This window comes from Macrosteles quadrilineatus, unplaced genomic scaffold (genome assembly GCF_028750875.1).
Source record: "Macrosteles quadrilineatus isolate MER2022 unplaced genomic scaffold, UCM_ALF_1.0 Scaffold_9__3_contigs__length_116548681, whole genome shotgun sequence".
NCBI lineage: Eukaryota > Metazoa > Arthropoda > Insecta > Hemiptera > Cicadellidae > Macrosteles > Macrosteles quadrilineatus.
Window position 1 is genome coordinate 56,292,733 of NW_026542602.1, and position 24,977 is coordinate 56,317,709.

The 24,977-nt window shown below is 36.6% G+C and overlaps 1 protein-coding gene across 2 annotated transcripts; it reads left to right on the plus strand.

The window, feature by feature from the left end:
- Nucleotides 1–357: 357 nt before the first annotated feature.
- Nucleotides 358–24,219, plus strand: LOC129004314 (uncharacterized). Of its 2 annotated transcripts, XM_054432849.1 has the most exons (7): nt 358–539; nt 4,616–4,696; nt 5,394–5,572; nt 19,242–19,280; nt 20,945–21,135; nt 21,874–22,048; nt 22,816–24,219. In XM_054432849.1, the coding sequence occupies exons 2-7, from the start codon at nt 4,625–4,627 to the stop codon at nt 22,964–22,966; spliced, it is 807 nt and encodes a 268-aa protein (XP_054288824.1). In that variant the 5' UTR covers nt 358–539; nt 4,616–4,624; the 3' UTR covers nt 22,967–24,219. The 2 variants fall into 2 exon arrangements, with proteins under 2 accessions (XP_054288824.1, XP_054288825.1); XM_054432850.1 differs by lacking the exon at nt 19,242–19,280 and having other exon boundaries at nt 359–539.
- Nucleotides 24,220–24,977: the final 758 nt, after the last annotated feature.

Sequence of the window (24,977 nt, forward strand, 5' to 3'; positions counted from 1 at the left end):
GCGGTGACCGGGTGACCTAATTATTTTAAGAGCGAGCAACATCTGAGCAACCTTTAAATTGTTGTTCTAAGTCTGTGCAAAAAAAACAAATTATTCACTTGGGCATTAGCATTGACTTTAAAACACTAGTGAGACTTGAGACGCCTTGAGATTATATAACTATAGTGTTATATAGTCGATGGCATTAGGGAGAAGTATAACCAGTGCCTTGGTGCTAGGAAAAAGTGTTCACGAAAGAAAAATCATAGACTAAATAAAGTTGGCTGTTGGCTAGTTAAATGCCAAAGTCATAACAAAGCAGTAGAACCTAAAAAAAATCATACCGCCATTTGAACTAACCAACCCTAACCCAACCTTACAAACAAAAACAATACAATAAAGATACCTGGAATTAGAAAGAAACTAGAAAAAAAAGAGAAGAGATACAGGATACAGGTACAGAGAAACCAACAAACATCACAACTCACATCACATGCACAAGCCATCGCATTGTCTTGTCAAACAAAAAGGCTCGAAACCGGTCTGAAGTAAGCAAAAAGGTAAATTATACTTAAATAATTGTATGTTATTATTTTAGTTTTAACAAAACAACTTAACATAAATTTGATTTTTGTGGTGAGGTAGTTTCTAATAACAAGAATAATAGGCCTAACCTAAACGTTATAGGCTACCTACATATGGTTACATATTTTATAACAAGTTAAAAATTCGGTGTCTTTACCTAAATAATGCTGGGCATGGGTACAGTTTCTTAACTGGGCTATGCTAATATTGATTGAAACTAACGATTCGATAAGTAAACCTTAATGAGATTTTTTCACCATCAGCAAGTTTGGTTGGTTAGGTTAGGTTATGATAGTTTAATTTTACAATAGATATATTTAAAAATAACTTATTGATTATTAATCAATATTTTCAATTCGATAGTTTCAATTGATATTAGCATAGCCCAGTTAACACGTTCGTGGCGGCATGGGAGCGATCGCTCCCATACGGAACCTTAATGCCATCCTGATGGGTGCGATTGCTCCCAAGCTGCAATGCGGTACGATATGATTTTATTTTTAAGCCAGGATTAGAGCTAGAAACTTGAAACCTCACACAGCACTGCTCAATAGTAGGCTATACTGTATTTTGTTGTGGTGTAGGTTGGTAGTAAATTTCCCCGTAAAATCCCCGTTTGGCAATTTTAAAATCTACTTTTTGTACCGTCTTTTTCCCTCCATTTGGCAATACAACTCCAATGGGACCGGCTACGTTCCACGCAGAGCTGCTATCTGTGGATGTTTAGCGAACTACGTCGACTCTCGTTGAAAAGCAGGATATCCTCGCACGTTATTTATTTATTGATGGCAAAATCGCCATTTGTACAATCAATTACATGGACAATAACAATTTGTGGATCAATAAATACTATTAACATGCTATAAGATTTACATCTTGCTATTTGGTTGTGCTTTATGAGTACATGCTAACACCACTAAACACTAATGATTCGCAACTGAGTAATGAAAAATGAAAAACAAATATATATTCTATGAACAAACAACATCGGCAAACAAAAGAGAGAAAAAAAAAACATGCAATGGTCTTAAAATTATTGAACTAACATTAACAGCCTGCTTCACTAAATACAGGATCAAAAAGGAAAATATAAAAATTTGAATATTTGACAGTGCAATAAAATATAAAAACTTAACAATAACAAGTATGAACAATGAGAGTGTGACAATGATTGATTTGTGACTTAAGTGCTAATGGTGAATGTAACAACATTGGGAGGAACATGAACCGAGATGAAAGGTTATCAAAAATGAATTGAAAATTTAACAGTGCAATTATAAATTATTAAAGAAAACTTAACAATAACAAGAAGGCAAAAAAAGGTGATCTTTTGACAATGATTGGACTACAATAAAAAGATGGCTTATATAATGAAACTAGGAGAACATGCGGTAATGGAGGAAAACAAGTGGTTGAAGAGCACGACACTAACCCCAGTTATTTGCTATTCGTCAGACCGAAATTGGAAAGCCAATCACACGCGGCAATCGGGTTTGTTCGGCGCTGCGCCGCACTGGGGATACGCCCGCCATTTGACGTGCCGCCGCGAACGTGTTAAGAAACTGTACCTCTGAGCATTTTGTAATTGTAAAAATAAGTTAGGCCAGGCCTCGATACAAATTTATGTAGAAAAGTTTCTAAGGTAAACCCTTCTAGCCCCACATAACTTATTTTTCATTGTTCAAGTCAACTTCCACATAAAGCCTCTGTTTCTTTTTAAGCAGGCCTCTACCACCAAGCTTTCCAGATAACTTAGCCTATTTGTGAACTTCTCATGAGTTGTCTTTTCTAAAGCAAAGCCACGGCAAAAGAATTGTGGCAACACCGCAATCCCGGCCATACCGAGGGACAGCTATAGCACTAATTTATATGGAGCATTTGCACAGTACTAATGTTAAACACTGTTATTATCATGGCGAGTGCAAAGTTGCCACATTGTTGGGGTTGCACACTGTGACCGAGACAGTATTCAAACTCTTGATATATCTCCTGGCTGGGCAGAAAACATCTTAACCTTATTTATCAGATCCAATTGCGTAAAGCATTAAGTTAGTGTCATTGGTCAACTCAAAGTTGGTCATGTACCGGTAACGGTGGTTCTAAATTTCAAGGGTATCAAGTTGCAGCACATGCAATAGGCCTAGTTTTTGGAACTGATGTTTCATCCGATAATATATCGTACTCTGTGGAACGTACTCTAGTTTTAAGCCGAGTTGGTACAGTTGCAACTCTGCTTGGTATTTTTGCAACATGTCCACTTTTTGACATGTCCATATGCATGTACTGTAAGTGTCTAATGGAATAAAACATTGATTCCTGATTCTTGTACAGGCATATAGATGCGACAAAAGTTTCTCAACTGTATATTTCAGCCTTGGAGCTCAAGGGTTCAGCCATGTATTTTCTTCCGATTGAAATAGTTTCTTCTCCATCCTACACCAAATAGTTTCCCTTAGGATAGGCGCACACAAGCGATTATTTTGTGGCGATTATTTTACCGGCCAGTCTGTGCATCATGTATAAAGTGGAAGCGTGCACACAGGAGATAAAAAATTGTGATGCAGATTTGTAGGCGAAACGATTGTCGGCCGGAAATCTGTACCGTAACGTACAGGTTGTTACCTGTCCTCGCACACTGTCAAATAAAAAATTGGCCAGTCACTTGTTGTTCTTCACAGGAGTCAGTGAACTTCAGTGTGAGTTATCTGTCGTCATGTGTGTCAGTGTATCGTATTCTTTGCTATTTTTTCTTGTTTTTTACAGTACCATGACAGTGACAGATTTTGATACAGAACTGTTTATAACTGAAATAGAAAAAGGCCAAAGCTGAACAGTAAAAATTTGAAAGAATATAGTGAAAAAAATTTGATGGAAAAGTTGTGCAATGAACTTTGTGTCATGTCACAGTTTATAAAACTGTCCATTTAAAAAAGTCTCTGACTTACTATTGGATGAACCCCAATATTTACATTGTCTTCTTTTTTTCTTTGATCTAATTAGAAGAGCACAAACATAGGTTAATTTAACAAAGTTCATTTTAGGACAGCTTAACACACTCAAAAATCAATTTTTCTTTTTGACAAAAAAATCGCCACAAGTGCGCCTAGACATAAATTAAGGGCGATTTATTTTTGGCCAATTTTTTAATTGACCGATCAAAACATTTACCATGCGCTAGCTTAGCCTTAATAACCTCAGAGAAGTATTCTGTTGGTTAAGAATTAAGATCAATTTTTGCTGTGAGATCAACTTTGTCACATCTGGGAGTTGTGATTCAGTCCAATTTGTATTGCAATTTTTCAAAAGTAACACTGAGCCTTGCAAGTTTTGCCCTGCACTTAATCTTCACTGAAGCTACATTGTTGTAAATTGCATGTCTTTCCTAAAAATTGATTTTAAAATGTGTCCAATGTAGCCTTTTATAGACCGTCAATGTTCTTTCAGGCATGATTTCTTTGGAAGTATCTAACTCAATTTGTATACGGTACAACTTTATAAGTACAAATGTCTTTTAAGTTTAACTACTCTGGTGATGAGTGGCTCTGACTAACTAGGGCGATTTGTCAACTGTTTTGAATAAAGTCTATGTCTGTGACGTCGTTGGACCCTACAGATCGTGGAAGCCTTTTAGTTAATTTATCAAAATTTATTTTTTAGATGTTGGCTTGTACTTCAATATGTTGTTTGTGCAACTATTACATCCATATTTTAAGCAAAATTCTTGTTTCTGGCCCCTGGACTATATTGTTACGACGATAATAGGTTTTTGACGTACCTCCATCAAATAGTCCAATGATTAATATTGCTCATCAGCTTACATGTTTTGTTGCGAAGACAACATTTTCAAAGCTTGCAACTCGTCAAAAACACATTTAAAACACAGACGACACGAACACAAAAAACATTCAAATGGTACGAATACACAATAAACATTTAGATAGTGCTATCATGATACTGATTTGGTCCGATGTGGCGCGGGGTTGGTAGCAGACTCTTTGAGGTGATTATTGAAGTAGACAATGACTGAGGAAAGGTTTTTTTTTTGTTTTAGACGCAAATAATGGCAGAACCAGGACCAGACGGATTATACAGTGTGTGTGTGCAAAATGCTGAAGACTGTTCGGATGATGAGGTAAGCTAAGGAATAATGGAATAAATATATATTTCTCGATAGGCTAGATTAAATTAATTAAAGTCTAGATTTAAACTAACCAATGTTGCAATAAAATATATATATTTTTTAAATATTAGTAGACACCTAAAATAATAAACAGACCCTAATTTGGTTAAGATTAACTTTTTGGTTTTATCAAAGCAAACTAAAAATCTCGTATGCATAATTTTTGTGATAAATATGTGGGCAATTTTTTATTTACCTACAGCTCTGCACATCCAATATTTCTTAGAATCACATTAGATTTGTTACATCCCCTTATAACTTGGCTTTTAAAGGTGTTTACTGGTTTGATTTTAATATGTAAATAATTCTTCATCCCAAACTCATTTAATATAGCTAGTGGAAGGAAACCAAACTAATGCCCATTGTAGCGGTACCGAGCTCAAACTCCATAGAGACTCTGTGGCCCTAACATAGGCTAAGTTGAAAAAAATTCAATCCAAATAATAGGCACAACAGACATGACTGTGGACAACAATCAAATCAAATTAGTCAATGAAGATTGGTGTCATATATTGTTCCATTGCTATATTGTTGGGGTGTGTTGCTTTGTTCTACAGCAGACTACAATGTGTAGTAAGGTGTCAATTTTTAAAATAAATTTGAATTGATATAATATTTAACTATATATAATGAAACAAATTATTTTCAGCTCCATGAAATATTCGAGGAGTTTGGTTGTGTTGCGAGACTCCATAGAGTAAACGCCTTAGTTTTTGTGCGCTACTCTACTGCTGATGAAGCTAATAACTGTGTAGAGTCAATGAGAAACCAGCAACGGTTCAGAGTAAACTATGGGAAAAAGAAGAGGAACGATGGAAATTATGGAAGGTAGGATTAGCCATTTAAAATTTTCCTCAAATGAGCATAAACATTTCCATACATGCCATTTTAATATGCCATACAGTAGACTCCCTCTTATCTGGACACTTTTTAACCGTACTACGCTCGGAGGAAGTGACATCTCTTTAACCGGCAATTTTTATCAGCACATCAGTATATCCGGAGTAAATTAAATTCCATTTTTTAGCCCCTGAACAGCTTAGTATAGACTAAAATAAAACATAGGCCTACCTCGTCTTGCAGTTCAAATAGTGTGTTTTTGTTAATCCACTACATCAGTACCGTCAGTGCCGTGATCGGGTTGCAATAAGTGTTGTAGGCCTACATGAAAATGTTTTGTTCGTGCGTGTTAAATGTATATACAGTTTTATGTGTAAATGTAAATTTCTACAACTTGACAAGTCCAATTCGGATGGTATAAAGTTTCAAAGTTTCTGTGTACCACTTGAAAATGCCAACATGGCGAAACATGTAGTGGATTAACAAAAACACACTGTTTGAACTGCAAGACGAGGTATGTTTTATTTTAGTCTATCCGGAGTAGATCGGCAGGAAGTGGGTGGTACTGAAACGACTGTTCTCGTGGGTTAGATTCGAGACCAGTGATGACATGTTTAAATACAATATCTTACGTAATTTAACCATTATTGGCTTACACAGTATGCATTTAAATGGTCCGTTTTAACGAGTTTTTGGGGAAGTCAATTTAACCGGAAAAACCGTTATCCGGACTGACCTCGGTCCCGAGGAGTCCGGATTTAAGAGACAGTCTACTGTACATTATATGGCTATGTGTTTTCTGTAATTTGACGCTAGGATTAAAAAATACCCCCGCCGCAGCAAACCTGCAGACTAAGCGAATTTCCATTGGCTGATTGGATTTACACTAAAATATCTCCTTAAAAATATCAGATTTATTCCCTACCTATTTAAATATAGCCTAATTAGTTTAACAAGTTTAAACCTCGGGTCCAGGTCTTACCATGAGACCTGCGGTAATAGCTTATTCCCTATATGGAAAATTCACTAATATTCAGTGCCGGATTTAGGGTACTTGCGGCCCTAGGCCAAATTACTTGCGCGGCCCCCCCTGTGGTGGAAATTCCTTGCGATCGCGGAAGTAATAGTGAATATCTCCTGTGAATCAAGGGGACATCATCATCAATACCGGTGATCATGGATGAAATCGTGGACATCTCTCCTAAACCAAGTCAAAGCCATCATAGGTATCCGTGACCACGGCAAAATCGTAAACATCCTCCGCGGGCTGCAAAAAAGGGACATCGTCCTCGACACTCGTGACTGCGGCGAAATCATGATCATATCCGCGACCGCAGTAAAATCGTGAACATCTCCCGCGGGCTGCAATCACGGGGACATCATCATCAACACTTGCGATCGTGGCAACGTTTTGTTAAAAACTTCTCCCGTGGACTGCGATCATGAGGACATCATCATTGTCTCCAACAGCCGTGCCGAAATCGGAAACGTCCCCTCGGGAAGCCATCATAGGGACATCCTCATGACACCTTTAGCTGTGGCGAAATCGTTAACATCTCCCGTGAGCCACAATCACAGGGACATCATCATCGACACTCGCGACCGTGGCAGAATCGTAAATATTTCCCGCGATGCAGCAATCACGGGGACATCATCATTGACACTTGTGATCGCGGCAAAGTCGTGTTAAAAACATCTCCCGTGGACAGCGATCATGAGGACTTCATCATTGTTACCCACGGCCGCGGTGAAATCGTTAACATCTCCCGTGAGTCGCAATCACAGGGACATCATCATCAACACTCGCGGCCGCGGTAAATCATGAACATCTGCCTCGGGCCGCAATCACGGGGACATCATCATCGATACTTGCGACCGCGGCGAAATCGTGAACATCTCCTTGCGGGTCGCAATCACGGGGACATGATCATCGACACTCGTGACAGCGGCTAATTATTGAACGTCTTCCGCGGGCTGCGATCCTGAGGACACATCACCGTCGGATGCGGCTAAATCGTGAGCATATCCCTTGGTTTACGGAGACATCATTATGGTCATCTTTGATCGCGGTAAATTAGTGGTTTAAATTAAATTATTTTTTTATCTAAAAAAAGTTTTTCTCTATCCTCTGCGGCCCCCTCTTGCTTAGTGGTAAATCCATTCATGGCTAATATTCCCTATATGGGAAATTCGCTAAAAGTGTGAATTTAGCAAAACATAATGTACAAAACAATGTGAAATATGTGTGCAAAGTGTTTTTAGCGAATTTCCCATATAGGGAATAAGCTATTACCGTAGGTCTCATGGTAAGACCTAGACCCGGGACCGATTTACTTTTTCGTTTTGAGGTCCCCAGAGGGCAAAAACACCATCCGTTCAAATTCATATATATATATATATTTATCTATATAAATAAAATTAGAGTTTTGTCTGTACATTGCTTAGAATAATGAACTTTTTGGTTATTTTTACATTTCATAGGTCAGAGAAACCGAATCAAACCTTATCTCAATTTCTGTCTGTCTGTCTGTCTGTCTGTCTGTCTGTCTATCTGTCATTCTCTTGGTAACGCTAAAATACGCACTTTATTACAACTACTCCTCAATAACTATAGCACTGTCCCGCCTGAAACTTATTTTCCAAATACTATACATATATGAGATGGTTTTAGACGTATTTCATCGAATATGAGACAGTTAGATATTTAACAGTAAACCCTTGAAAATCAAGTTTTTGTCGATTTTTGACGTGGAATTTCTGGAAGCCCATGTTAACCTTATGAGAAATGAAATTATTGAATCTTAACAGCTGTTTCAATTAAACAAGTTGGTTCTGTTCTGTGATGTTCAATAGCATTAAAGTTACAAGGATTACCAACAGGGTGCAGCACTAGCACTATTATTTCTTTTACATTTATGACAACAGCTAATTTGCAACCTGGAGGCGAGTGAGCGTAGCGAACGAGCTAACCTGAAGGCAAGTGAGCGTAGCGAACGAGCTAACCTGAAGGAAAGTGAGCGCAGCGAACGAGCTCCAACATACAGGTGAGTGAGCGTAGCGAACGAACTTCAACCAGGACGTGATTGAGCCATGCAAACGAGATCAGATAGTAAAAATAAAAGTAAGCCTACCGTTATAGGATCGACCGGCAGACACAGAGGTAATTTAACCTTTTATTGATTGTCATACCGATCCGGAACAACAAAAAACAACATAAAATGAAGCTATGTATAATAGTTTGGCCAGCATATCTTAAAATATGCAAACCAACTGCTGTTCGTTATATAAGAAGGTTTCAACTGAATATTATAAGATCCCCGTGCGTAGAACGGGTACACAGCTAGTATACATATATATTTATATATAAAAGCATTATTAAAAACTAAGTACCCTTTTTTTAGTTCATTTTATTTAAAATATAAAATGAATTAAAAAAAGGGTACTTAGTTTTTAATAATGCTTTTATATATCAAAATAGTAGCCCTAATCACTACAGTTTTCTTAATATTTATATATATATATTTATATATGTGTCCGTTAGCGCGATAACTCGAGCAAAATTGATCCGATTTTGATGAAATTTGGCACAAACGTGTAAACCTACGTTTATTCGAACGAGTTCGCGAACCAGCATAATCGGACCATGGGATCAGGGGTTTATGGGGGGTTTTATGGGGTAAAAATGGGTTTTTCTCATTTTTGACCCTAAAAACTTTAAATTTCTAAATTTCTCTCTAGACCATTTTGAAGAGCTTTAAAAAAACAAATAATTTAGTATATTGAAGTGTTTTTGAATGTTCATTGACTACGGAGAAAATTAAAAAAAATGTAAATTTAAAATTCCCATGTTATTCTTATGGAGAATAAATAAACTGTTCTAGTTTGCTTGTTTATGGATATATTTTAATCAAATTTGGCAATTTGGTTTATTTCATACTAAGCTATCAATATTTCAATTGAAAAAACACACCTCAACATCTTCCCCGTAGCAGCAAACCTAACTACTCACTAAAATTAATGTTATTTAAATAGGAAATAAATCTGAAAATTTATAGGGAATATTTTAGTAGAAATCAAGCCGGGTAAATGGAAATTCGCTTAGTATGCAGGTTTGCTGCGACGGGGGTATTTTTACTCATTACATTTTTTTTTATTTAACAGCAATTTTCCCATAAGTTTGATGAGTATTTATTCTACATTGTAGTGCTTCCAGGCTTTCCGAAGCTCTCCGGGCAGTAAAGTTTTGTTGAATGGTGTCAGGTTACTCGTAAGGTTGCAAATTATTGTAATGGCTATGATAGCTATCATGCATTCTAGGCAGTTCCCTTTGTGAATTCTCTCGTAAAATCTAGATTAATCAGAGTTCCACATCATGTGGATTGTGCCTTGGGCATTAACAGATAAAAAATGAATGGTGCCACCTGTTTGCAATTACGTGCTAACTCCAGTTAGTTATAAGGATGACATCTCATTGTCCTCTAGTCATAAATCATAAACCTCTTTGGAGGTGTGTTTGTAATCAGCTGTTATGCTTATTTCTTTTCTTGTTTACGATTTTCATTGTTATTTTGTTGCCAAAGTAGTATTTCATAAGGCTCACTGTTAAAAATCATTGACTTTCAATTAAAATTTTTTTACGTAGGCCTAATTAGATTTTTTTGGCAGTTTTAACTGCATGAAACATGTTTTAAGGCTAGAAATAATTGATTTTTTACATCATATGAAGGAAATGGTCTTTGTGCAAAGAAGCATACATACGGGCAAACATTGCTCATATTAAGAGTATAGAACTAGATTTTACGTTTATAATTTATTAATTTCCTGATGAAGAACTCCGATCCTGTTTGTCTCGGTTCCACTCAGACAAAATGTTGTGAGAGACAAAGTGAATGGAAATAAGTGTAATATGTAGTAATCTCCTTCACTACTAGCCTGCACTGTCAATGGAAATGTCCAATCAGCTGTTACACAGAAGTGATTATTGCAGCTGTTTCTTGCTAGAACATTGGTTAAATAGGTTGTGTTTGGCTAAACTATTATCAACTCTTCTGGAATTAGTTTTTGAAGAGTTGGGAGGTAAAGGAGGACTTCCCAATTTCCAATATATGAATACTGGTTTGTCTAAAGTGCATACAGGATCAGTATTTACTGTATTGTTTCTAACAGTTCCTTCCATAGCAATCCACAGAAAGGGTTTCTTCACTAGGCAAATGTTATTTTTGTTTTGCTTGAGCATGCTTAGAGTTTAAGAAAATGATATGAACATTAAGTTGTTGGACAAAATATTTATTCTTGAGCATTTGCTTTAAATTTTGTACGAAAAGTATCTCTATCTAGATGATTGATACATAAACATGGATAAAACATACTCCCTTAGTAGATTTGTCATCCTTATGGATCAGCTGGAGACAATTTTATTGTTAGTTCTGTCCGGTGCCCCCTTGATCGTGTATTTGTTTCTTTCGGTTACGGTATTTCACTTATTTTGAACCTCGTTTGGCTAAATAATCTTAACAATAACAATAAATTTTCCTGTAAAACACTTTTTGTTAACAATAAAATTCTTACTTTTCCGTCCATCTGTATCTTCAACAAAACTGTATTGTTTTTGTTAAGAAAAATATTGACCTTTTTACAAAATCTGTCTCACCCTATCTCCTATGGTTTGAGAAGCCAGTCCGATTTAGACATAGCAAAACACAAAACCGCTTTTTTAAAATCATTTATTTTACAATGGCATTAAACTCTTCAATGCACTGTCCACTCCCCTGAAGATGGAAAATAGTGTGGACAAATTTGGCAAAGGGGTTAAGAGTTTTCTTTTGTTTGTCACGCTGTTGTTACAGTGTTGATTGTTGAAGACTTTTTAAGAGAACAATGACCTTAAGTTTTTAAATTGTATCTATAAGAAAATATCGTTTTGATTTGTTTAAGATGATTTTGTCAACGCTAATTATGCAGTTTGTAACAACAGTCAAAAATAAAGATATTTCAGTTTGAGTTTACAATTTTAAATAAATAACGTTACAATATTAAATAAATTCCCTAAAACATCAATAAAACATACTATGAAAACACAAAATCCTATGTAAGTCATTTTCTTCTTTACATTTGATACAAATAGCATTACAATATTTTACTTAAATTCATCGAAACATCACCAACTACTTACAGATAACCCCATTTTCGTACGGTTGTGAACAAAATTGTACTATGAGGGTGTAAACCATAAAAAAATTATGAGTAAAAAAAAATCCAAGTTGTTCAGTTTGTACTTTTTATACTAAAATTTCCAAAGTGTTTTGCGCCAACTCCCGCAATGCTGTTTTAGCACTAACACAGCTCGCTATTTCAGTTATCGGAAAGAGCATTCTCAGTCAAAGAAACAAAATTTATGATTACTGTAATATTGCCTGTCACAATTATTCAATTTCTATATATTACTGATTAAATAATCCGAAAATTAAAAACTAATCCTTAAACCTACAATTTATCAATAACATCTTAAAAATAGTGATATGTCGATAACAAAATTTGTCGAATCTCTGTACAGACACCTGAAAAATAGATTCTTCATAGAGATAATTTCAATTGTACAAAATTTTCTGTAAGGTTTACTACACCAACCCCTGTCTTTGTGTACTTTCATATAGTATGTAATTTTGGAGCTATGGGTTGTTTTTCAAGTGACCTGCAGAAATTTCAATAATTTCAAAATTTTCATGTAGCCAATTTAAGTTTTAAGCCCTTCTAAACACATTAAATAAATACCACGTTAAAGGTAAATGAAGATATTACAAAAAATATAAAAATAAAACTTTCTAGAAGTGTGCCATTTTGAAATTTTTGGTCAAGCCAAACTCGAGGTTATATCGTTATCATCTAACACTGTCGTAGAGACACCATCATAATTTTGTGTGATAACTGAAAAATCCTGAATATCCTTCAGTAACAGAAACATCACCACTGTCTTCCGTGGTTGTGACAAAATCCTGATATTTTTCAGCGGTAACAGAATCATTATACAGGGTTAGGCAAAAGTCTGGAACCCCCCAGTTAACTTTTTAATGCTTTGCAGTAGGAAAACCAAACTCAGCACACATTTACAACACAAGAAATTTAAATTTTTCATTAAAGTTACAACCTTGCCCCAGCCCCCGAAACGGGGTATTTTGGTGGCAGCCCCAAATTTTCAAATGTAAACACCCCTCATTTTAAAGTGTTTATCAAGAGAAATTGAATGGCGCAAACCAGAGGTCCTTATCGCACCCCTAATCAAAATGGCAGCCATTTTAATATAAGATGAGTAAGCAAGATAAAGTCTGGACACCCCCACTTCTGGAAAGTCTGGAAAATACCCCATTTTGGGGGCCGGGGCAAAGTTGTAACTTTGATGAAAAAGTGAAATTTCTTATGTTGTAAATATGTGCCGAGTTTGGTTTTCCTACTGCAATGCGTTAAAAAGTTAACTGGGGGGTTCCAGACTATTGCCTAACTCTGTAATCCTCTCCCACGATCACAGTAAAGTTATCATCTTCCTCGATCGTAGTTTAATTTCCTGGGGTCGTCATCGTCAAGCTATATTTTTTGGACATAATCATCATCGTTTCCCGCGGTCACGGAAACGTTATCGTCTGCTCCCGCGGTCACGGAAACGTTATCATCGTCTCCCGCAGTCACGGAAACGTTATCGTCTGCTCCCGCGGTCACGGAAACGCTATCATCGTCTCCCGCGGTCACGGAAACGTTATCGTCTGCTCCCGCAGTCACGGAAACGTTATCATCGTCTCCCGCAGTCACGGAAACGCCATCGGCATGTGCGATCGCAGCAAATTGAAAATTCCCGGTAAAATACGAAATTCACACATAATTCCCGGGTTTCCCGGTTCAAAAAAATCACACATAATTCCCGTTTTCCCGGTCGGTGGACATCCTGATTATGGCCAACTGTTTTTATGCAAACAAATGTTAACTTGAATAATCAATGAATAGTCCTCATCTTAAATAATTGATTGATTGATTGATCGTTGCGGGTAAACAAGATGCGAGTGCACTGGCGCAGGGCGTCAGACTTTTAGTATTCGTGGGCGTCAGCAGGCCGCGGCCTGGTAGAATTGGCAACGTCGCAAGTGGTGTTGTTCCGTGACAGACGTCCCATACGATAGCATGGCAGACAGGTGACATCAGCCCATTAATTCTCACTTTATTGATTTAAATTTAAATTTATAAACATAAATTTATCAAAATATTGAAAATAAAACATACAGAATTGAAAACCGAAACAATACGAATTAAAAATCTGTACATTTTAAGCGGATACAATATTACCTTAGTCCAGTATCCAATCTTTTGTAAATACACAAATACCATTAGCTGCTTCCAAACAAAACAGCTGTTACAACACCACTTGCGACGTTGCCAGTTCGTAGGCCACGACCACTGAAGTTAAAGGCGGCCGTGGCGTCAGACGGCAATCTCGACAGTGCTGTTGCCATGTGGTTTTGGGGAAGCCAGAGGCGGTGGAGTGTCGTATACGCAAACACATCCAAACAAACTAACACTTGACTTTTTACTCTCTGTTACTTCTGGCCCCCACCCTATCTATCACATAATATTTTGACGAGTTTTGTTTGACATTGGAACAAACAGTACGTTTTTTTTCTATATAAATAATCATTAGACAAATATATAGTTTAACGTCTAGGCGTTTAGTCGATCAGATAAAGTTCAATTCAATTAACTCCCCTTTCAAATCTCAGTTCACAACCAAACCAAGTTTTAAGTAATCGGATTGGGTTCAGGAGTTAGGACTGCGGTGAATCAAAACAAGTGAGTGATAAAAAAATACTAAAAAAAAAAATCATCAGTTCCGGCGTTCCGCATAGCTTTACTTTTTTGCTCTCACTTCCGGTTCCGGTTTTTAATCATTTATGTTCAGTCAGTTCAGTTTCAGTTCGTTTGTTGTTGTCTGACTGAACCCTGAACTAGAATAAATTCAAGACAAGATTGGTAAAGCATAAATAAAGCGTTGGTGTTATTGCATTAACCTACATTTAACTTAAGTTTGTGTATCTTTTTGGAGTGTTTGATTTTTATTTCCAATTAGGCCTATTATTGGTACCGCTACACGATTGCTGAAAGCAATTCATTGATAAACTTGCAGGTAATATTATCACTTACTTGTTACAAACTAGGTCTAACCGTGTTTTTGGAATATCGCATTTTAGGTTTTATCACAACAGATACCCTAGGGTTAAGGTGATAAGCCTAATTAAATCAGACTGATAAGGCCTACATGCAGCAACATGCTGTTGTGCAATTCTTCAGAAGTGATAAGGGACAAACATTTAAGTTAAATTTAGACGGCCTACCCAGGATGTAAAAAGAATCTCACCATTAAATTTTTATGATTACAATTAGACTTGGACACCTTATGGTAGGCCTAAGACTAACTACTTATTTACACTTGAACATTATCTTATTTTAAAGTAAAATAATAGGCTATGGTAGGTTGGTCATATGTTACATAAGTTAACTTAAGTTAAAGGCTAAGTTAACAGACTTATTTTTATTGGAAACTAGCTGTACCCGCGGGCTTTGCCCCGTTTTACTTCATAAGTGAGCGTGAGCTAGTTCGCATGGCTCAATCACGTCCTGGTTGAAGTTCGTTCGCTACGCTCACTCTGGAGCTCATTCGCTGCGCTCACTTGCCTTCAAGTTAGCCCGTTCGCTACGCTAACTCGCCTCCAGGTTGAAGTTTGTTCGCTACGCTCACTCAGCTGTACCCGCGGGCTTTGCCCCGTTTTACTTCATAAGTGAGCTCGTTCGCATGGCTCAATCACGTCCTGGTTGAAGTTCGTTTGCTACGCTCACTCACCTTTAAGTTGGAGCTCGTTAGCTGCGCTCACTTGCCTTCAGGTTAGGTCGTTCGCTACGCTAACTCGCCTCCAGGGTGAAATTCCGTTAGCTACGCTCCCTCACCTTTTGGTTGCAAATTAGCTGCTGTCATAAATTGAAAAAAAATAATAGTGCTGCACCCTGTTGGTAATCCTTGTAAGTTTTTAACCCTCCGAGTGTTATTTGTCGCTGCAGCGACTCACAAACACTGTTTACGGCGAAGGCTCTATGACTGACAAAATCGGATTGAACTGGATCGAGTTAGGTATCGTTTTATTTTACAGATTCAGAGCTTTCTCCGGAGGTCTGTCTCTAAGCGCTATTCATTTTAGTTCCGAAAATATTGTAGCAGGCAGCTGACGTGCGTATTTGTAAACAGCTTGGTTATCCTCGGACCGATGACTGATGTGTTTTATTACGTTTATCATTGTTTTAGTGTTAAAAATCAAAAGTAGTGATAAGTTATACGTGGTGCATTACAAGAAGATTTTAAGTGATTTTGAAGGGCTGGTTGATGATCCTGAAGAAGTAGGTACCGGTAGTGATATTGATGTAAATTATCAGCCAGATTCCTAGCTATGGTTAGGCTATGCATTCTTAGCTAAACGCTATGTACTGAAATCTGTTTTTTGCCCATAACTTATTTATTTGCAGATCTACTTCCTTATATTATTATATATTTGTAATCCTCATAAAATTTAGAACAAAGTGGCTATTTTCAAATATTTATAGGCCTATAATTTATACAATTTCATTGAGCGGGAACTTATTTTTTTTTGGAAATTTTCCAAAATATTTTTTTTACCTAAAAAATTTTTTGGAAACAAATGTTCCTTATGTTCTATGTATAATATTGAAGCCCATGATTTTCCAAACAAAATGGTATATAGAAAAGTATAATTAACATTGTTTTCAAGCTTCTCAGATCCGTTTTTATAAAACCTTGCAAATGAGCAAAAAATAGGCAGACATTAAGGCCAAAACAAGGGACACTCGGAGGGTTAATGCTTTTGCATATCATAGAACCAACTTTTTAGTTGAAACAGCTGACTAAATTCTTTAATTCCCTTTTAATATGAATACTCATAAGGTTAACATGGGGAACTATAGAGCCACTGGGGCGGAGCCCGAAAGGATTTTTGAGATAAGAATATGCCTATATGTTAATCGGGAATGTGAGCTATCATCATGCCAAATTTCAGCAAAATCCGTCCAGTGGTTAATGCGTTTACTTGTCACAAACATACATCCATACATCCAAACTTTCTCATTTATAATATTAGTAGGATTAGCCTAGGCTTCATTATAATCGTAAGGACTAAGTTAAGTTAGATACTAAGTTAGCTGACTTTGGGCCTACCCCATTGATTTTTAAAGTTACCGTCAGCTGTGCTGTGGTTACCATAGGTTCTGGCGCACACCGCTGGAAGCACCGTGTATAGTTACGTCATATATATATAACTTGGCTAGGCCTAACCTATTTTTAAACGTACTTAATTTAGTAGCCTAAATGAGATACATTTCTCTGGGTACGTTAGGTGTAAGTTGGCTCTGGAGAGTGGGAATTTTTGACAGGACTTTTCTCCCTAATCTTTGCATTTCACCTATTTTTAGGGAAGGCCTTAGACATGCCAGACCTTGTAACTTACACCCTCTATTTTTGGGGCGAGGAATTCAATTGAACCATCACCGTACCTCTATAGACCCCCTTATTTTAGTTTTAAGGGGGGGGGGGGAAATGCCCCCCTAACTTAATAAAATTTGGAATGTAAAATTGGCCCCAAAAATAGGGGGTGTACGAGGTTTGGAATGTTTTACCCCAAAAATGGTAAGTAGGAAATAGGAAATAACCAGAATTAGGGAGAAAGTCCCTGTCAAAAATGCCCACCCCCTGGAGCCAAACAGCTACGGTACCGGATTCTGTTAGACTTAACTTGAAGTTAGGCTAGCCTACATGCTAAGTATAGGCCTAATGGGCTTCTAACATTATAAAAATTGTAAGGGTTCAACCGGAACAAACTCTGGTAAAGTGAAACTGTATGCCTGAACAAAAGCAGCCCAGTTAGGCCCTTCATGTAGGCCTAACCAAGACCACTGAATGTTTTGCATTAATTTTGACTTTGGACTAGGGGCTATTTTAACAAGTTAGGCTAGTATTTTTTTTTTTTTTTTTTTTTTTTGCAGCCTAAGCTAGTTTGATCTAAGTACTCCCTTCAATGAGCAATAGGTTCTACCAATGAGCCAGGAATGAATTTTGGCCTTGAGACTGTTGTTATCCAGGCATTTTATTCCAGCTGGCAGCCTATTGAACATCTTGAGGTCGATCAGCTTTGAGGGCACGATGAAAGACATTAACTTAACTACTACCGAAAAGGTCTTAGTCACTAAGAATTGACGATAAGATCGCGCCAATTATCCCACACTCTATCTCCATTCATACTTGGCTTAAAATGCCTACTTTGTATTATTGCCATTTCATTGAAAAGTATTAAAGGGGGTAGGCAAGGCTATCACATCTGCAATTTATTGAGCACAATTACATTTAATACCATAGACATCTGGGCTAAGTGAGTTCTTAAAAGATTTGATGACCGTCATTAGATGAGATAACATGTCTCCATTTGGTGAACCAATTGTTTGCATTAAATGCTTCCCCAAAGTTCAGATAGTAATTACTATCAACTAATGGTGTAGAATTAACAATCCGATCCACTTCTCCGAAAATGAACTGCTTGAAGACATCTGGACTGGACTCACTGGTCACTTCATAATTGTGCGGGCCTTACTAGTCCTAATTACAATGTCCCAAGCTGCCTTACATTTGTTTGGAGCCTGTTGGATTCGTTTAGTATTAGCCTGCCTTTTTGTATGATCATATTGCTGCCTATTAAATTCTCTGCTCTCGCAGAGTACAATATCTTATTACGTCCACAGCAGACTTGTGTACCCTTCATGCAAAGTCACAACAGATTTCCTTGTATTGTAGGCCTATGGTAAATACTTACAGGATATGTTACGAGATTTTGGCATTTAATAAATACCAAAGCCCCCAGCTATGTTTTTCAGTTTTAGCTAAATTCCCATGGGGGGATAGCTAGTTTTTGATAGGCCCCCCCCCCTATTATAGGTCTCATGGTAAGACCAATACCCGGGACCGATTAACTTTTTGGTTTTGATGTAGGCCTATCCAGGTCGCCGGTTCGATCCTGAGAAAAGTCAGTAGCTTTTTGATGGCTCGAAACTGGACCCAGCTGTTCCTGATCATTGGGCTTTATAAATAAATGATCCTGACTAATGAAACCGCTCATCTTCGTCAGTAACAAAGCTACACGGGTCATCACACACCATTCTACACTCATCCTTCACTCATATTTGGGTTAAAATACGCACCTAGGTGGTGTCCCCATCTCAATAATTGATAATTGGCCATAAATACCAACCGTTCAAATCCATATAGGCTACAGTATATACAAGGAAAATCTACGTTTATGGACAAAGCTTTTAAATGCTTTTATGTCACAAAGATTCATGTGAGAGGTTGGCTGCTGACAAACAATTTGGGATTTAGCCTAATTTCACAGGTTCACCTAGTCATAATCAGACCTGGACTGGTCAGAACGCCAGCATAAAAGTTGATGTCTTGTTAGAAGTTATTCTGCGTTTGTGAAAGGCTGTCTTAACTGGTATTTTATCTAAGTAGCCTAACTTATGTTTGGCCTATTAATTTTACAGTATTCTAATTATTGTTGTGTTCTCTCAGACATGTGCAACGAGGCTCATATCAGCAATACTCTAATGGGTATGTTCAAAATAATTCATGCGTAAAAAGTGTTGCAACTTTTGCTTGTACAGTTCACTCCCGATTATTCGAGCCTCGGTTATAATCCCCTGAGGTTCTTATGCCTTGTCATAGGGCACTCTTGTTATCTGAGGTCGTTATAGACCTAAATAAGTTATATATCTTTAATTTTTAGTCGGAAACAATAATTAATTACTTTATTATGGTAGATTCCAATCTAAACAATCTCTGTGTTATCAGAGATCTTGGTAAATGAGGTAGTCTCTGTCTCAACAACCTCGGTTAATTGGGAGTGTTCTGTTCTGTGAGTGTTCAGAGCTTTTTATTTCTTCTCAGCACCATTTTTTTTTTATTTATTATTAATGCGTAAAGTTATTTACTGTTTTGCTTTAATGGCTGTTGTATAGTCTGTTAATAGCTAGTTATATTTCCTATCGTACACAAAAGCACCACTGTCACACGCTTGGTTAGTTTATCTAGTGATGCAGCTTTGTAATGTAAGAAAAGCAATTTCACATGTTGCATGGTATCCGTCACAAATTACATCACTAAAAATACATTGCATAACTAAACTAATACCCATTACATGAATGACTAATAATTATCATAAAATCAATGATTAAATGGATCCAGAAACCCAGAGCAGCCAAACACGCTTCCTGTTCACTGGTATTAAGGAACTCGCCCACAATGTAAATTTTGTTGACAGGGCTGTATTTAGCACTTTGGCGTCTGTAGGCCTAAACATCTGCCCCTTAGTCTGGCTTAGGTTACTTAAGGCTGCTCGGGATTTCTTTTGAGCCAACCTGTACAGTTCTCTGCCCTGAGTGTTGTCCTGGCATGGGTTGAGGCTGCATTTAAGTTTGGAAAACTTAACTACTTTCAGGAGATACAGGCAAGGGTAAGTAGACCCAACACCCTGAAGGTGGCACTACAAGACTCATCCGCTCATTGCTTCAAGACGGAACACCCCTTGGAAGTCCATTTTTGCATATTCACCCCCACATACCATGGGTTTTATTTTAACTGTACATCTTGTATTGTGGATTAGGCCCCCTAACTATTTATTTTATTATAAATAATTCTTACAACAAATTTTAGTTGGATAGAGTCAAGTGATTTCTGAATAAACCAGATCCAACCTAAATTAACTTCACAAAATATTAAATATCAAAATCAAGCAGGACTGACCTACTCTTAGTTCTTATTGACATTGTGTAGGCCTAAGTGTAATGCTGGTGCAGAAAAAATGTAAACACTCAAATTACTGCAAACAAGAACTACCTAAAGTTTTACGAGTAAGTAAGTTTTACAGTTGTGCTCCATGTAGGCTGCATGTGTTGTCTTTGGTTCCACTATTATTGTTATATATTATTACCTATAAGTTGTCATATGGCTTGATTTATGTTTTAACCATCTCACCCACTCCAACCTTGTTTATTTACAACTGGAACACATTTTATTAGCCAATCACCCCCCTCTCCAAAACTTCTCTACCCCACCAAACAGTTTTTGTTTTTTTTTTTCTTTCTTGTTGGTTCTTCTACCAAAATTGAACATTTTTATTGAAACTGGATTTTAATGTGTTAACTTTGTAAAAACATTTAGTTTAGTAATTCTAGTAAGGTGCCTATAAGTAGCTGTCAATAATTTTTGTTATTTAGAGACCAGGATACTGACGCACCTAAATCAAGGTTCGGAGAGATGAACAGGAACGACAGCGGGAGCGGGTTTGGCAGGAGACCCAACAACTTCAACCAGCAGAGACCAGACCGCAGAAATGATGGCGGCGGAGACGGAGGTTTTGCTGGTGCGAGTAGGCCTTCAGCTAGAAGACCTCCTAAACTGGTACCATGTAAGGACATCTTTTTTTGGTGTATGGTACCATAGTAGACTAACAAACACAAGTAGACTTCTCATCCCAATGTAAATTTTGAAGCTTGTTTTTCGTGTCTAGTTCATGTACGGTGGGTGACATTAGGCGCTAGTGTCGACGAAATTCTGTTTCTAGTATTTTAAGGTTGATTTCATGATAGAGCTTTAATGTTTGGTGATATAACTAGGGGACAAATTATTTTTTAAGATTAGATTTAATGACTGAAATAACAACAAATTGTAAACAAAACTCAACCTCTACAGTGCACCGTACAGAACTAACAATAAAATTGGCTTCAGCTGTTCCATAAGGATGAGAAATCTACTAAGGGAGTATGTTTTATCTTTTATCTTTGGCGGTACTGATATTAGATGTTAGAAATCATTATCTGCTACCGATAAATAAACAATTAATATATTTTGTAAAATTCTAATTCTGTTTTAAATACTCCCTGGTGTGGATTAAAGTTTGCACTAGTGAGTACTACTATCCGTAGTACTATCCTGCTAATTAGACCTATGTGTTAATATCAAGGTGAAAATGGGCTATTAATTAACAGCTGTGTCTAAGGAATAAGTTGGCCTTAGTCACTAACAAGGCTACAAAATTGTGCCACTCATCCTATACTCATCTCCATTCATCCTTGGCTTGAAATACCTACTTTGTATGGTCGCAATTTCATTGAAAAGTATAAAAATACTCACGAACGTGTTTCAGTCCCAGCACCACAGCCTGCTGAAAATGCTCCTCCCACATCAGCGAAGGTAGCAGTAATCGGGAACCATCACCCTAAGTTCGGTCAGAACAACATCTATGATCTTTGCAAGTTGGCGAAAGTTAACCCGCTACATGTAGCCATGAAAAACTATGATAGGCCACCGTACCCAAAGCTGTGAGTATAAGTCGCTAAACAAATTATGATTGAGAATATTTCAGTTTGTACTGCATCTTATAACTGGTTAAAATTTAAGTTTTTCAACGTACATTAGAACATGGCTGGTTTTTATACAGTACTAGTGCACCTGTTGCTCTATTTCGAGCAACTGCATTGTATTAGGCATACAGCATTATTTCAATACGAATAACGGTCATAATTTCCGATGACTTAAAAGAGACAACTCAAAGATAATGTATCAATCACTCCACTCCAGTTATCAAATATGAAAACGAACACTCTTGTGTTTATCATGTGTTTACTATGAACAGCTGTTTTAGTATGCAATTAATACAAATTATTTGTCTGTTTATGTAAACAGAATATTTTCTTTATAAAAAATACATTGAGATTTTGGTGACCTGTGGGGCAAAGCCCGAGGACTTTTATTACAGGAATTGGTGAAAGGGGGCGTCTACACAAAAAATACTTAATTTTGACTCATTGTTTGTAAAGATCCGTCCAATATTAATGGAGGAGTAGTGTTTTGTAGAAATTACCTTCACGTATTATATATATAAGGATAACCTCAATAACAAGTCCCTCGTGGGAGCCTCATTAGTAAATGGGCCAAATGTTTAAGATTTGTTAGGAGTGCAAGGAAGATGAAAATCCCTCACAAGTAAGCGGAAGAGGGCACAAATCTCTAAATATAAATAAATATCTAAATATATAACCAAATATAATTTTATTTGTCATGAGTGCATTGCAAACATTTGTTGCAGGCATTTCGCTGTGGTGTACGTAAGGAACCAAGAAGAGGTCGATAACATAGTCAGCTCACTAAAAGGCTTACAACTGAATGGTTATACGCTGATTGTGGGATCAGCAGACGAGTTGTTGGAAGAAGGAAAATTGTTAAAACGAAGTAATTAAGTCATAAGTACAAAAAAACTGATGGTGTTTTCCCAGTTTTCGGTTTTCGTAAATACCAAACAGGGTTCCTAATCAAACAAAGTGATTGTTTCAAAGTATGATGTTTCAAATTAGAATATACACCTTGATTTGAAAATGCATTTGTTAAAATCAGATTCCTTTGCAAAAATATGTAGGTATTAGTGATGGTCGAAAACCAGAAATCTCGAATCTCAAAACGTAAACGCAAAACTTGTTTGCTTAGCTTTTACAAAAGCCGAAGTTACAAAAAATACAGGTAATCATTAAATTTACAGGCAATAACTAAATTTTAATTATGTAATCAAAACTGAAAGAGATTGACTCCTTACCCTGACATAATAACATATAAATGTGACTGATAAACTTGCAACCCAAAACAACATATTTTTTAAAAAACAACCAACATACAAATAAATTAAAATCCTGACACCAACATAAACATGCAAATTAAATCAATTAAAACATTTAGTGGTCAATATTTCTTTGTGTTTCTGTCTAGTTAATATTGTTATGAAACTGAATTGTATGTCATTCCAGTTATAGTATTTAAAATGCCTTTTGAAGTTCAGAATATAATTAACTTGTTTCATTACTGTGGTGATCTGTTTGCTCTATTGCTACCATCTTGCGTGAAAATACTGCCAAAATCCTCAATTTCAAAACTTTTGATTGAATCTCGAAACTGAAACTTTTCCAAAGTTTTTATGGTTTTGAGATTTGAGATTCGGTTTTGACACATCACTTAGTAGGTATTCTGCTTTCACAACTTGCCTACTTCAATGATTGTACAAGTGTTCTCTCGTTGTTTGTTATTACTTATTGTAAGATAATTTAGTGTTATTTTTAAGAACTGAGTAATATTAGCCCTTATTGCAGTATTTTTAGGTTTCTACCTCTATAAAAGTAAGGTATATTTGATTTATTTGACTAAACTCTGTTAAACTACAAAGTTAACAAACTCTTTTTAAGTAAAATTACTTCTTGTATATCTTAAATTTTCATTTCATATGGTCATTTAAATATTAAACTGTATTAGTGATGAAAGAAACCATCGATTTAAGTTACAGGTGCAGTTTTGAATTTTTATAGAATAGTGAAAATAGATTAAACTGTTTTTTGCCGTTTAAGAAAAAACATTATCTATGGATGATATAAGCTACAGGTGCTGATGTGTGTTTTATAACAGTGTTAAACTTTTCCCTGTTAAATATAAAATTTTCTACGTTTATTTACTCTTGTGTTTCAATGTTTCCCTCCTTTTAATTTTTTTTTGTTCAAAATTTGATTACCAAGTAAAAAAAATCATAATATTCACCAAAAATAGTTAGACGACAAAAATATTCACCTCATTAGTTGGAGGACGGTTATCAGTTTCATCTAAACAGAAATGGGTGACACTACACAGTTGGTATACAAAGCTGCATAAAACATTTCACTTCATTCTACACCCACCCTTCAATCGTGTTCAGGTTTAACACGCTCAGTTGCGCTTCCATCCCCTCATCTCAATTTGAAAACAAACCTTAAACACAAAATAAATATCACAAAGTCAATTTGATTAGCAATTTTTTTTATTTATAATGGTTAAAGTACCTGCATTCAGTAATCCAAACTGCTGCTTGTGGCAACTAGTTTCGGTTCAGGTAGGAACCATCTTCAGGCCCTACAAGGTGTCGTTCAGGTTATTTAACTCTGTATATGAAAGTCGTCATTGATAATAAAAGTACATAAAAAACACACTAACCCCCACATTGATAGACAAACGTTTCACATTGAAAAACAACTGAGTACTCAGGGACAATTTCCTGCATTTTACTGTCTAAGGTCGGCACCACACTATCCCGTATGGCACGGGATGTGTTTTTACCGCATTGACTTTACCTTGTCACACCATCCTGCTCTACCGCAATATACTTCGAGCAGCAATTAGTGGATCCCGTCGACACACTACAACTGCAACAATGTGACCGCTCCCTAAAAACCAATGCGT